This window comes from Anastrepha ludens, chromosome 6 (assembly GCF_028408465.1).
Source record: "Anastrepha ludens isolate Willacy chromosome 6, idAnaLude1.1, whole genome shotgun sequence".
In the NCBI taxonomy this organism is placed as follows: Eukaryota; Metazoa; Arthropoda; class Insecta; order Diptera; family Tephritidae; genus Anastrepha; species Anastrepha ludens.
Window position 1 is genome coordinate 37836389 of NC_071502.1, and position 13505 is coordinate 37849893.

At 34.9% G+C, this 13505-nt stretch overlaps 4 protein-coding genes across 6 annotated transcripts; 3 read left to right on the forward strand and 1 right to left on the reverse strand.

The window, feature by feature from the left end:
* The first annotated feature begins 302 nt into the window (after positions 1-302).
* On the forward strand, positions 303-3728 carry LOC128866149 (origin recognition complex subunit 1). Its single transcript, XM_054106661.1, has 5 exons — positions 303-1554; positions 1619-1824; positions 1875-2699; positions 2772-2907; positions 2963-3728. The coding sequence occupies exons 1-5, from the start codon at positions 440-442 to the stop codon at positions 3441-3443; spliced, it is 2763 nt and encodes a 920-aa protein (XP_053962636.1). The 5' UTR covers positions 303-439; the 3' UTR covers positions 3444-3728.
* LOC128866150 (GPI ethanolamine phosphate transferase 2) lies at positions 3529-7100 on the reverse strand. Of its 2 annotated transcripts, none has more exons than XM_054106664.1 (10): positions 6763-7100; positions 6318-6696; positions 6079-6258; positions 5890-6020; positions 5614-5822; positions 5345-5553; positions 4688-5291; positions 4477-4624; positions 3986-4319; positions 3529-3927 (listed from the first exon to the last, which is right to left on the reverse strand). In XM_054106664.1, exons 1-10 carry the CDS (start codon positions 6918-6920, stop codon positions 3529-3531), a joined length of 2751 nt encoding a protein of 916 aa, XP_053962639.1. In that variant the 5' UTR covers positions 6921-7100. The 2 variants fall into 2 exon arrangements, with proteins under 2 accessions (XP_053962639.1, XP_053962637.1); XM_054106662.1 differs by having other exon boundaries at positions 5614-5828.
* A 1276-nt stretch (positions 7101-8376) lies between these two features.
* Positions 8377-10618, forward strand: LOC128868150 (zinc finger protein 560-like). The gene is made up of 4 exons (XM_054109918.1): positions 8377-8744; positions 8811-8930; positions 8984-9358; positions 9423-10618. Exons 1-4 carry the CDS (start codon positions 8442-8444, stop codon positions 10485-10487), a joined length of 1863 nt encoding a protein of 620 aa, XP_053965893.1. The 5' UTR covers positions 8377-8441; the 3' UTR covers positions 10488-10618.
* A 433-nt stretch (positions 10619-11051) lies between these two features.
* LOC128868151 (zinc finger protein 195-like) lies at positions 11052-13381 on the forward strand. Of its 2 annotated transcripts, XM_054109920.1 has the most exons (5): positions 11052-11458; positions 11530-11655; positions 11718-12092; positions 12152-12344; positions 12469-12581. In XM_054109920.1, the coding sequence occupies exons 1-5, from the start codon at positions 11156-11158 to the stop codon at positions 12480-12482; spliced, it is 1011 nt and encodes a 336-aa protein (XP_053965895.1). In that variant the 5' UTR covers positions 11052-11155; the 3' UTR covers positions 12483-12581. The 2 variants fall into 2 exon arrangements, with proteins under 2 accessions (XP_053965895.1, XP_053965894.1); XM_054109919.1 differs by having other exon boundaries at positions 11056-11458; positions 12152-13381.
* The last annotated feature ends 124 nt before the right edge of the window (positions 13382-13505 follow it).

The following is a 13505-nucleotide window of genomic DNA, read 5'->3' on the forward strand; positions in this document are numbered from 1 at the left end:
AGATTGTGTTAGTATAATAATATACAAAAAACAAAATAAACACAATCTACAGTCATATTGCTTCGTGCTATCTGAACGACTGATTGGACGAGTATATGAATAAATGTGAAATGTTTGTCAAAATTCGGCTGGAGAACCCCCCGTGACGTGTCAGCCGAAGTTCTCCTCACAATTCTGTTTTTCACCATAGTTATTTGCCAAACATTGTAAATCTATCATCCTTGATACTCTTGTGTATACATCAAACAGACCTAATAAATGAAGTTTTTAATCTTTTGACTTGACAGTACATTCGAAAATGGGAACCATTGCAACCCTGATAGCATATGTATTGGCGCCAAAAAAAGAAAACTGCGTAAAGAATTGCATAGAGATTGATGAGCGAGTTGTTCCAATTATTCATTTATTTGCTGAGCTTGCGTTTACCGAAATTTAAATTATGGTACTCAAAGAAAATATACCAAATTTGCCACCTGTTGTGAAGTGGATTGGAAGTACCAAACAGACGGAAGTTTACGTGCCTAGATTGGCTCACAAAGAAGTAAAATTTTATGAAAAGTGTATTTATGAAGATTTAACACTTAGTTTGGGCGACTGTATTCTTGTGTCCAATGCTGATGCTGCTGAACCGGATACTGTAGATGGCTGCGATATAGGTAAAATATTGCATCTGTACGAACTACGTGAAGATACCAATCGTGATCCCTACCGGGCCATTGTCCAGTGGTACTCCCGTCCAGAATGCGTACCTCACAAAGAGTTTGATCGAGACGATATTTGCCTTGATTTCGATACGGAATTGATAGAAGAGCACCGGCCATACGATCCAGATATCTCGCTTGAGACCGTATTTCGAAAATGTGTCGTACTAATTGGCGGAATTGAGGAATCTGCCAGGGCAATTTTACACAAATACAAGGCGAAAAGTAACAACTGTCCAATGTTTGTCTGTCGGTATAAATTTATTAAAGATAAAAAGAGCTACAAAATTGTACCTCTGGAATGGAATACCGATGAATTTGCCGCCAAGGCAGATTCTACAGTAAAAAGTCGTAGAAAAAAAAATTGCTCAGGCGACTCGCCAAGTGATATTACGAAGGAAAAGAAATTGACACAAGTTGCTAGAAGTGCTTCAGCCCGTAAACAAAAAGTTCATATCGACACTGTGGTTAAAAAACGAAGAGCTTCCGTCGCTGCTGCAACGGCATTGGAGTTCATTGACTGCAATGTTTTCGAAAGTGAAGGAAAAGTATCGCCTATTAAAATAGTAGGTGGAAGAAATGTTGTGCGTTTATCAGCGAAAAAAAAAATTGGGACGCCAAGTGAAACAAATACGTGTTTCACACTCACCTCACCACTCGCCGAAAGGAATAGAAAAGTGACAACACCAACCACTCGAGTTGCAAACGCACGTCGCAATCTGAATTTAAGTTTGGATAATGGTGCTGATGCCAGTGTAGAATCTGACTGTCTAAATTATTCTATAGTCAGAACACCGACAACATCAGAAGAACCAACCAGCGATATGAAAATAAAACTTAGATTATCTGCAAAGTTAGTATTAACAAATTTTATCAATAAATAATGAAGCTTTATTAATAAAAATTAAATTTTTTAGACAACACGCAAGTAAACTTGCAGAAATGGATGAAAAGTTCTCCGATCCCCTCTCTATGAGTCATGCAGCTGAGCGTACAGTCAAACATACGCCAGAGGAGATTTATTCTACACCTACAAAGAAATCGAAGATAACTAACGATGATGCCGAAATAACGCCATCTATTCGACGCAAGAGTATTCTTAAATCTGCCACAAGGCGGCAAGGTATTTGCCCTCAATTATCACGTTATAGTTGATAAATGATTTACTTTCAGCCGATAGCACCCCGAAACGCAGTATTCAACTGTCGGACATTGTTGAAAAGCGGGTTTTCAACGATGAAGATTATATTTCCACACCAAAACGTAAACCGAAAGGAGATGATAATGACATGAAACGATCGGCACTCAAAAATGCTGCAATAATCCGCAGACGTAATTCCACTACAGCTGTAGCAGGAGCGATTACTCCATCGCAGAAACTGAAAATGATGCGTCGTGGTGAGTTATCACCAGCAATGGAAAATAGGCGCCTTACAGTTTTAGCTGAAGCGCAACAAAAATCTGATCTGCAAATAGCACGTGAACGTTTGCATGTTTCGGTGGTTCCAAAGAGTCTTCCATGCAGGGAAAAAGAATTTGACAATGTGTATGCATTTTTAGAAGGAAAAATACAAGATCAATGTGGAGGGTGTATGTACGTGTCTGGGGTACCTGGAACTGGCAAAACAGCAACGGTTACCGGAGTCATAAATATGTTACAGCACAAACAACAGGAAGATGAATTACCGAGCTTTGAATATGTCGAAATCAATGGCATGCGTTTAACCGAACCACGTCAGGCATATGTACAAATCTACAAACAATTAACGGGGAAAACTGTTTCCTGGGAACATGCGCATTCATTACTGGAGAAACGTTTCACTACGCCAGCACCACGCCGTGTTACAACAGTGCTTTTAGTCGACGAGTTAGATATTCTTTGCAACCGGCGACAGGATGTTGTTTATAATATACTCGATTGGCCAACAAAAACTGCTGCTCGGTTGGTAGTGGTGACTATAGCTAATACAATGGATTTGCCTGAGCGGCTACTAATGGGTAAGATGTAATTCTTTGTGTTGAAATTAAATCATTCAGTTTATTTATTAACGTGTATTATTATTTTTTTAGGCAAAGTGACTTCTCGTCTTGGCTTAACGCGTCTCACCTTCCAACCCTACACACATAAACAATTGCAGGAAATTGTTACAATGCGTTTAAGCGGTTCAGATACCTTTAAAAGTGATGCTGTACAACTTGTGGCACGGTTAGTGTTCATAATTCGTTCAATATAACACATTTTTTCATTTATTTCATTACAGCAAAGTAGCCGCAGTTTCAGGTGATGCACGTCGTGCCTTAGACATATGTCGACGAGCTACAGAAATCGCTGAAGCAGCCATTCTTCCCACGGACAGCGACAACATTAGGCCAGTCCAAAAGTATGTTAGCATTGCCCATGTACAGCAGGCACTGTCTGAAATGATTGCAAGTGCTAAAGTACAAGCCATAAAGAACTGCTCTCGCATGGGCAAAATTTTTCTACAGGCTGTACTTGCCGAAGCGACTCGAACTGGCGTCGAAGAAACATCCTTCTTGGGTGTTTATTCGCAAGTCGAGAATTTGGCAGCCTTTGAAGGCATTACTGTGCCAACACCGGGAAATTGTTTGCGTATTTGTTCAAAGTTGTGCGCCGAGCGTTTACTTATCGCCGAAAGTGGACGAAATGACATATTCCAAAAGATTCTCCTCAACGTAAGCGTCGATGATATTCATTATGCGTTACGTGTAAATGGAATTTAAGCAGTCAAATAATATATAATTCAATTTTCTATTTTAATTTAAAACTAAGCAAATATCAATAGTCGTAATATATAAAGCACTTATGTTACAAATTGAATATGTACAAGTTAATTGTTGTCATAAAAACCGTTAGAAAAAGTACGATCACTCTGTAATATTCGTAAAACGCTTTAGGCGCGAATACTGAGTAGATAAAAAGATGATAGCGAAAGAATAACAGTAACCAAAAATAAATTAGCACAGGTAAAAATATACTTAATGTGTAAAAATAAAGAATAAAATTTATATGCTCAGTCGTACACAATTTGTTTGTTTTGATGATATCGCTTTCTTGCAAAATATGTGTAACTAAATACACAAATGCAGTTAGCGGTGCAGAGTACATGTTTAGTGTTACAAGGATTCCCACAATTATTGGATTATATGTGGTTTGACCGATGTAACCAGGATTTAGATCGATTGTAGCAAAACTATTTGAATTACCCTAAAAAAACAAAAAGTCTTTTAAATTAAGCGTGACATGTTCATTCCAAAACATTTACCTGATAAAAGTAAAACATATTTGACACTAGTATAGTGCATAAAATCTTCGATAAGTACTTGTAATTATGAAGTGTCTTCTTTTCTAATTTGCTGCACATATCATAAGACAAGGAGAGAGTGTAGATCAAAGAGGCCACTAGAACAACGTTATGGGGCTTATGCAGCAACATCGAAATTAGAAGTAAAAAAGTTACTACAACTTTGAAACAACCTGCTGGGCAAGTGTGCAATTGGTGGCCATTTAGTCGTTTTGAATTTAATACAACAGATGATAAACTAGTGCAGATGGCTATACCGACAACAATCCAGAAATAATTCAGAATAAAGTTGTCACTGAAAGAGAAAATAGTTTGATAATGTTAATTTAAACTGCAATGTGATATTGCAGAAAAATGTTGACGAAGAAAATATTTTATTTAAATATATAATAATAAGCATTTAATGGGCGAAAAAATACAGTTTATTTGTGATGCTACAAAATGCTACTTACCAAGAACTTGTATCGAATATAGAAAAAACAGTTCCCTTAGAAGCACGATAGCAATAAATTAGCATTGCAGCCAAGGAGTAAATGGCAAACTCTTTGTGCGTATGTACGAATATACGTTGATGTAAACATAATGAAAACAGGACCAGACCTGAGAGGAAAAAATTGTAAATCAATGAAAATAATTATATTTAAAAATACCTTTTGAACATACCAGCTGCTAAGACACAACTCAACCATGGCTTTGCTTTTTCGTGATTAATATAAGATCCAACTACGTTCCAACGTGCCAAAATAGACAAACCGCTAATCACCAGCAACGATGAATGTGATTTGAAAATCCTTTTCAAAAAAACGCTATACAATGCTAAACTGTTTTCGCACAATTCTAGTTTACTGGCCCACAGCTCTTTACAGAAGCTTTGAAAGCAGAGCAAAATCAATGCACTTGTACCTAGATAATGCCACATTTTATCTTCGTTTTCGATAAATGATGAAGAAGACAGCGATATGGAATGAAATACTAAGCAACCCAAAAGTACCCAGATTTGGCTAGGAAGTGAGATTTGCAGGTCAATGCAATCATGAAAACTCCGCGAAATTTGTTTTATCATATTCAATAGTAAGTGAACATTCGCCATTATTGCCAACAAAAGCGCGAAGGTACTTATGGTTCCGGTGGTAGTGATGTATCGTTGGTAGTGACACAATTTATTTATGCATACGGCAATTACAATTATGCATAAGAACTCGCCTTTTCCTGTGAGCAAATCGTTCACGTAACCCTTGTTAAATACCAACAGGGTTTGTGATACTACCTAAAAACGATTGATAAAGTGTGTTATTGTTAATTATTTTGTAATTTGATTACCAGTGTCATTAGCGATAATCCAATAGCAATAAGTCCATAATCGAATTGCACCAATGAGTCAGACAGTTGTTCTGAAATGTCACGTGATAATCGTAAATAGTGTACTTTAGCGTCTTCGAAAGTAAAAGCATTCTCAAAATTTTCATTTCGCTTTGTTAAAAGGAATTGTTTGTGCGCTGACTTGGCAGTTGTAAACCATTTGGATGTAGCTAGAATAATTGAAAATCGTGCAACTATGTACAAATATAAAGATAGTTGCAGTAACTCACAACTGGAATCGATATATTCCTTTCCGAATTTTATGTTAGCTTTTCGCATTAAATGTAAAGCATTGTAGTAATATGCATAAAGTTGATCTTCAAAAGAGAATTCGTGCAATAGCTCGGGAATCAAACACCCAACAGACATTGGTGGTATTTCCATGGACCATAATATCGCCAATGTGGGAACAATATCTATTTGATTATACTCATTAGATCTGAAACTTTTGTCAAATATATTTCAGGCTGTTTTTAATCGTTGTTTCATATCATAGATAGAAATACCTCTTTGTGTTACAATTTTCCTTGAAAATAAGAAACGGTACATACATTTCGCCGTAAGTGCTCCCTCCATGTCCACCGCCGTCCCTCATGCCATGGTCACCAGTCAGCAGAAGTAATTGTTTGTGAAAATGCTTTTTTCATTTGGTAATTAAAATTTATAGGGAAAATATCTCGCTCACGCATACATACCCTAGATTTGTATAGCTTTTCCACAACTTTATCCATTTCAATCAGTTTTAACGGAATTTTTGAACTTTCGCTGCCTTCTACGTGACCAATGTGATCCAGTCCTAGATAATGCAGCACCAACAACATCCAGTCGGTTTCCTGTAGTTCTTTAGACAGAACTTTTGTTACGTTCTTGTCCCCCTATTTACAAGATAATCAGCGTTTTAAACTAGGAATTCACTCTTTAAACTGCTATCCACCTCATAAAAGTCGTTCACAAAAAAGGAATCAACGTTAGCGGTAAAGCGTTTAAACTGTTTAGGGAAGAGACTTATCCATGTCCGATCACCGGCGAAAACCGCAGTCTCGTTACGTTGCTGTAAACGATGTAATAAAGAGTCCGACAGCTGCTCGACGTGACCAATGTTTAAGATAATATCAATAAAATTGGAGACAGTACCAGTCATTAAGCTTTTAAGGCGAGGCATAGTCACTGTGGGTATATTAACTCGTACTTTCAGACGACTACACGAGTTTTTATATGAAAAGGGCATATCCCTTGATGTGGGAAAATCAGAACGCAATGCATCCACCAGCATAAGTATTGTCTGAGTGTAAAGCTGAGCCGGCGAAGTCAATCTGTATACGAATTCACATATGTATGTAATTACTATATAAATTACGTTTTAAAAAAAAGAGGCTTACCTCAACTCGTCCAAATTTTGTGGACGACCCTCCCTTGTGGAATGTTCTAATGTGTAGTTGTTTATTGGAAAGAACCCAAATAAAAAAATTCCAGCACCATAGATAAATGTTATTATCATCCATAGCAAAAACAATTTGCTATATTTTGTTTGTTCCATTTATAATGCTATCCCAATGAAGTAAATCTTATTTGCCGTAAAATTTCACATCCATGTTATAAATAAATTATATTTGTCAACTTGAAATCTTTACTATACGTAGCACGAACATGGGTTTCAAAATGTAATTTGTTTCCAATATCTATGGCATGAATGAGGCCTTTGCGGCAACCAGTGATGTGCTACTTTCGGTACTATATACTTAAAAAAAATTTGGTACTCAATATGAAATCAGTACCGAATGACGATAAATACTTAAGCGTATCGAGTCAGCACATCTCTACCATCAATGCATTCAACGAGCGATGCCAAAACGAGAAAATTTTTCATTCTGTGGTAATTTCTGATAAGTTAGTTAAATGGAAAAATAGTATTTGTACACATATATGATCATTTGTGGAACAACATTAAGATGCAGACCACAAGTAGGAGGAGGAGCTCGGTCAAAGACCCAGAAAAGCGTAAACGACAAATATATATAAAATATATATATATATATATATATATCTATATACATATGTACAGTTCAACCTCTATCACCGGAATGCTGAATTATTTATTTTTTATCTCTATTAACAGTGATTCACCGTTTGTTTATTTTTCAACTACATATATCGCATACAAAGTCGTTTATTGAAGGAAAAATTAGAATCTAAAGAAAAAAGACTATCCTATCCTTTTGTTTTTTGACTTTAATAATAAAAAAATAAATAAAAAAAAAAAAAAAGACTTTACGTCATGAAATCACATAAGTTATGTATAATATTAGAGCTCTCGATTTTATTCATATATATCCAAACAGCCCAGGTGAATGAGAAACGAGTACTCGCACACTCAATTAGAATTATTATTTTGGTAATAATCTTGCTTTTAAATTATCTTTTTCTAATTTTACTTAAATGCAATTATAGTTTTGCTTACTTAATTTTACCTGTAACTAGTCTGTAAGAACTATAACTGTAATTGTAACTGTGATTATTGAACCACACCTAGGGATGTAATATATGAATAAAAATATTAATTTATTAATTGACACAATAGCTGTAGTGTGACGTCACACGTGTGCAATTTATTCTTCAATTGTATGTGTGATTTCTTCTTTTTCTTGCATTCTTGTTTCATTTGCATTTTCGAATTTCGTTCACACAACTGTACTAGTGTGATTTCATACCTCTCTTTTGAGCATAATCTTGTATTCTATCATTATTGCAAGCAACCAGTTTTTGCCGATCAGCTAACATTTTACTTCACATATATGAGTATATTTAAAATAAATAGAAAAATAGAAATTTTGCATTCATTTTACTGATATTGGTACGATGAACATTGCATTCAAATGAAAAATTGGAAAAATCAAACTTCCAAACTGAGTAATATTTATTGCTGTTTTAGTATCAAGATATAAGTTTTTGCCTGTGAAGATTTTGGATAAGAATTCGATAACAAAATTCTGAATGGTTTACCCATCACTAAAATACACATTTGTCGAAATTTTACGATTAATAATAATATTTTCGGGAAATGGATATTTGTGGTAATGTTTTGGTCTCAAAAGATGTCCTCAAATTTGCATTAAAATGTTTATACTGTGAAAAAGATATACAAGAATGGGAAGCCTTTGTTAGTCATATTCAAAGCTTACATTATACAGGCTATGAAGAACCTCTTATTGATCCAATCGCGCAACTAGATTTCAAAGAGAACATCGCTTTCGAATGGGTAAAGGAAGAAGAAGCAAATCCCACTACAAGCGGACAATGGGAAGAGAATGTAAATGGCTTAAAAATGGAAATACCATCCGACGAAGAATGTTTGAAGGAGGAGGTAGATTTTTATTTACAAAAATTCGACTCAAAATATCACGTCGTTCTTTTATTTTCTTTCATACAGCCAACAGAAGACCCGGTTTCGGATAATGGCAAAGTATCAGAATACGACGATAAAGAGGACAGCTCCGACTCAAATTCTTCAAATGAACATACTATAAGAAATAAAAAGCCTCCCAAAAAGGTCTGTTTTCGTACATGTACATTTCTTAAAAACTGAACACATTGTCATTGCAGTTTAAGCCATCTTTTTATAGAAGCAACAAGAATACCTCGGTGTTTATTGAAATATTTGAAAAGGCTCCATGTTTATGGGATCCTTATGATGATGACTATAATAATAGCACAGTGCGTTCTAATAGTAAAAATGAAATAATAAAGCAGATGAGAAAAAGATGCCAAGTTACATTAACCAATAAAAAACTGTGGGAAAGCCTTCGTGAATTATATTCCCTTTATAAGACAACGGCGTTAGCTGTAGAGAAAAAGTCAGATTCAAAATCGAAAAAACTTTCGGCAGTAGTTTTGGGTTATTTTGAAAAGTGTTCTTTTCTTTCTGCTGCAAAGGACGACTTCTTGGACATTCTTGAAGATACGCCAAATACAACTACGGTAACTTCATACCTTTTTGTATTTTAAAGTCATTTTACTTGGAACAATACATATATATTTCCAGAATTTAAGTTTTGCATCACTGAATACTACAACGATTGCATTTATCGACACATATGCACGCTTTCCAGGGCTTTATGATACTAAACATGCGGACTTCACGTATGTGGTTTTACGTAAACAAAGGTATAAAGAAATGGCAGACATTCTAAAACTCGAACACAAGGTAGAATTTACCGATGAAGAGATTTACAAGGGTATAGATTACCTGCGCCATTGGTATTTTAAGCTGAAAAGCCGTTTAGCAAAGAATTTGAAGTTGAAAGATTTATCGAGCGCAGCGCAATTTTATGTGGAAAAATGTAGTTTTCTTCCAGATAGATCTCGCAGAGAAAAAATTAGATGTACAGAGTGCGATAAATGCTTCCAAACTAACGCTATGAAACAGGTTCACCTTTTCAAGGAACACAATATTGGTGATTTGCCCTACAAGTGTACGGACTGTAACAAATCATTTAGCTCAAATGCAGCATTAACAGGTCATCAGCGACGTAATCATATGGAGAAAGTGCATAAATGTGAATTCTGTGAAAGGAAATTTGCTGTAATACCAGATTTGAAACATCACATGGAGATACATACTGGCCACAAGCCCTTCGTATGTGAATTATGTGGGAAAGCGTTTCGCACTCGAACAAAGTTAGGATTCCATTCGAATGCAATACATTTAAAGCTACGAGCATTCAAGTGTTCCATGTGTCCTAAAGATTTCCTGAAAAGTCGCGATCTAAAGGACCACATTAAGTCTCATCTTAATATTCGGGATAAGATATGTGAAACATGTGGTAAGGGATTTACAAACTCCCACGCACTACTGCGACACAGGCAATTACATGCAGAAGTTAAAAAGTATGCCTGCAAATTTTGTGAAAAAAGATTTTATCAATTTGTAGGTATGAATTCGCATATGAAGCACAGGCACGGTTACTACCCTCAAAAGAAATTTGAAAAGAAAACAGAAAGTACGAAGTTGGCTACAAATATTGAAAAGGAAACGGAATGCACAGAATTATCTAAACCTGTTGAGCAGAAAATAGAAAACACGTCGTCTACTTCAAATAATGACTAAGGTTTGCCTGTATATTTATAATTTATTTAAATCATGAGCCTAGTTATAATTGTTTCAACATAATGAATTTCATATACATACCCAGTAATTTGATTCCATTTTAATAAAGAAATATACTTAGCACTACTTGACGTAATTTTGAATCTGATTTATTTAGTATTTTTTTTTTTTTTTTTAATAATTAACATTGGACACAAATCTATAGAGTTAATGGAGGAGATAAGTCAACTAGGCAACCTTTTTACCGAACTATATTTAGATAGAAAATGAATGGTTCTATAAAATACATTGTATTAACAAAGTTTGGAAAAGTCTACACTGATTTCAATATTTTTACGTCGTCCTCTAAAGTTTAGTTCATGAACCTACATAATTATATTCGTCAGCTTCTCATTTTCTTCAGTAGTATTGTATGTAATGCCCTCCTATATCTAATCTTAAATATATAGTTCATATATTTGCTTCTAGAATGACTGTATTAGTTTACTTTCATACAAAAACAATATCCTTTGATTAAAATTTTGTTTACACTCTTCTTCTTTTTAAAAAGCATCTATTCACGTTCGCCTTACTTAGAAGTTATTGTGAATTGTACCCAATAAAGTGAAATAAAATACACAATCGCCGATATTGTCAATTGTTTCCCACTTCAGATTTTTGGAATAAAAATGGACATTTGCGGAAATGTTTTGGTTTCAAAGGATGTGCTTAACTTTGCATTGAAATGTTTATATTGTGAAACGGATATAGAAGAATGGGCAGCATTTGTTAGTCATATACAGAGTATACACAACACCAACTACGAAGAACCTTGCATTGATCCGCTTGTGGAATTAGATTACAAAGAGGATATTGTTGTCGGATTGATAAAAGATGAACCTATGGTACCAATTCCATCAGCAGAGTTAGCTAAAAACGATGATACCATGAAAATGGAAGCAGAATCTGATGGAGAATTGTTTAAAGCTGAGGTAAAATGGAGTGTCATATAAATACATATACGTATGTATACATATATAGTGTGTCCCTTTCCTGTTTACAGCCTGGGGATGATACAGCGTCCGATGTTGACCAAAGTCAGAACAATGACGCAGCTGATTTCAGCTCTGAGGCGGATTCCTCTGATGATGATGAGAACGATAAGAAAGATATGATCCGTAACAAAAAAGTAATACATTTTCAAAAAATCCAATTTTTCCATATACACTTCTACTTTGTTTTATTTTCCAGTTTAACCCAACATTTTATAGACGTAACGTCAGTACGTCGGTGTTCATTGAACTTTACAAAAATGCCCAATGCTTATGGGATCCTAATGATGAGCATTATAATAATAGTGCAGCTCGGGAAAATTGTCAAAAAGAAATAATTGAGGAAATGAAAAAACGCTTCCAGATTACGTTAACTAATCAAACATTGCGAAGTTGCTTGCGCAAATTGTACATACAATACCAAGCTACCTTTCATGCGAAACAGAAAAAATCAAAATCAAAGTCGAAAAAATTACCAAGTGTTGTGTTGGATTATTTTGATAAATGTTCATTTTTGTCTGTTGCGAAAGATGACTTTGCTACTATCATAGAAGAGGCGCCCAATACGAACACTGTAAATACAATTTAATAACTTTAATTATTGCACCACAATTAATTAATTTATGTTTTTAGAATCTAAGTTTTGCCAAACTTAATCCAACCACAGAGGCTTTTATTGAAACATATGCTCATTTTCCAGTGCTTTATGATCCCAAACATGAAGATTACAATAACTCTGCGGTCCGTAAGCAAACCTACAAAGAAATGTCAAATATAATCAAATCTAAGCAAAACGTGGAATTTACTGATGATGAAATTTACAAAGGTATATATTACTTACGCCATTGGTATTTCAAACTAAAAAATCGACTTGAAAAAGATTTAGAAGAAAAAGATTTATCAAATGCAGCACAAGTTTATATGAAAAAATGTAGCTTTCTCCCAACTAGACCGCCCAATTTAAAATTAAAATGTTCAGAGTGTGATAAAGTTTTCCAAAATGAAACGACAAGGCAGAGTCACCTCTTCAAGGAGCACAATATCGGCGATTGGCCACATAAATGCACAGAATGTGGACGAACATTTGAGTTCAAAGCTACTCTAATAATGCACGAACAGCGAAGTCATGTAGGAAAAGTACATAAATGCGACTTTTGTGAAAGACGGTTCGCTGTACAAGTGGATTTGCAGCGACACATCGGTACACACACTGGTCAAAAACCATTTGTCTGTGAATTATGTGGTAAGGCTTTTCGCAGTAAAACTCAATTGGGTTATCACTCTGATGCAATACATACGAAAACACGCGCTTACAAGTGTACAATGTGTCCAAAGGATTTTTTAAAAGCGCGCGATTTGAAAGACCACATAAAGGCTCACCTTAATATACGAGATAAGATATGTGAAACCTGTGGAAAAGGATTTACAAATTGCCATTCCCTAATACGACACAGACAAATACATTCCGAAGTTAAAAAATTTGCTTGCAAATTGTGTGAAGCGAAATTTCATCAATTTGTTGGTTTAAACTCACATATGAAGAGAACGCATGGCATAGTTAAAAGCCAACAGAAATCTTAAATTAGAAGTCGCATAATATACGTAGGCCGATATCTTTTTTTATCATAAAGTGGCGTATAATTCTTTCACAGATTATCGTATGGGCCTTCCTCAATTTTCGTGCGTATGTTGATATTCGAACATTTCGCTTTTAACGTGAAGAAGTGCCGATAGTTTTTAATATTACAATCGACGCTTGTTAGTAGGTATAACATTTTGTCTGATACTAATGTTTAAAAAAAGCCAATTTAAGTTAAATAAATAATAATCGAGCTAAATAATTATCTATAGTATATTTTATTATTTGATCACACATATGCAAATGCATGCTTTTAATTAAAATTGTGGATAATTTAAGCATTTACAAAACATTTTATTGTCTACTGATGTACATAATTATATAATAATAAGCTCTTTCGCACTCGTA

Bases quoted from the DNA above. Each gene is read 5' to 3' on its own strand.
- LOC128866150 (XM_054106662.1), bottom strand. From the start codon at position 6,920: ATGGAACAAACAAAATATAGCAAATTGTTTTTGCTATGGATGATAATA. The intron at 6,259-6,317 runs GTGGATAGCAGT...TCTTGTAAATAG, and splicing joins TTGTGAACGACTTTTATGAG to GGGGACAAGAACGTAACAAA. The intron at 4,625-4,687 runs GTATGTTCAAAA...TTTTCCTCTCAG, and splicing joins GAGTTGTGTCTTAGCAGCTG to GTCTGGTCCTGTTTTCATTA.
- LOC128868150 (XM_054109918.1), top strand. From the start codon at position 8,442: ATGGATATTTGTGGTAATGTTTTGGTCTCAAAAGATGTCCTCAAATTT. The intron at 8,745-8,810 runs GTAGATTTTTAT...TCTTTCATACAG, and splicing joins AAGAATGTTTGAAGGAGGAG to CCAACAGAAGACCCGGTTTC. The intron at 9,359-9,422 runs GTAACTTCATAC...ATATATTTCCAG, and splicing joins ATACGCCAAATACAACTACG to AATTTAAGTTTTGCATCACT.
- LOC128866149 (XM_054106661.1), top strand. From the start codon at position 440: ATGGTACTCAAAGAAAATATACCAAATTTGCCACCTGTTGTGAAGTGG. The intron at 1,825-1,874 runs GTATTTGCCCTC...ATTTACTTTCAG, and splicing joins ATCTGCCACAAGGCGGCAAG to CCGATAGCACCCCGAAACGC. The intron at 2,700-2,771 runs GTAAGATGTAAT...TTATTTTTTTAG, and splicing joins GCCTGAGCGGCTACTAATGG to GCAAAGTGACTTCTCGTCTT.
- LOC128868151 (XM_054109919.1), top strand. From the start codon at position 11,156: ATGGACATTTGCGGAAATGTTTTGGTTTCAAAGGATGTGCTTAACTTT. The intron at 11,459-11,529 runs GTAAAATGGAGT...TCCTGTTTACAG, and splicing joins GAGAATTGTTTAAAGCTGAG to CCTGGGGATGATACAGCGTC. The intron at 12,093-12,151 runs GTAAATACAATT...TTATGTTTTTAG, and splicing joins AGGCGCCCAATACGAACACT to AATCTAAGTTTTGCCAAACT.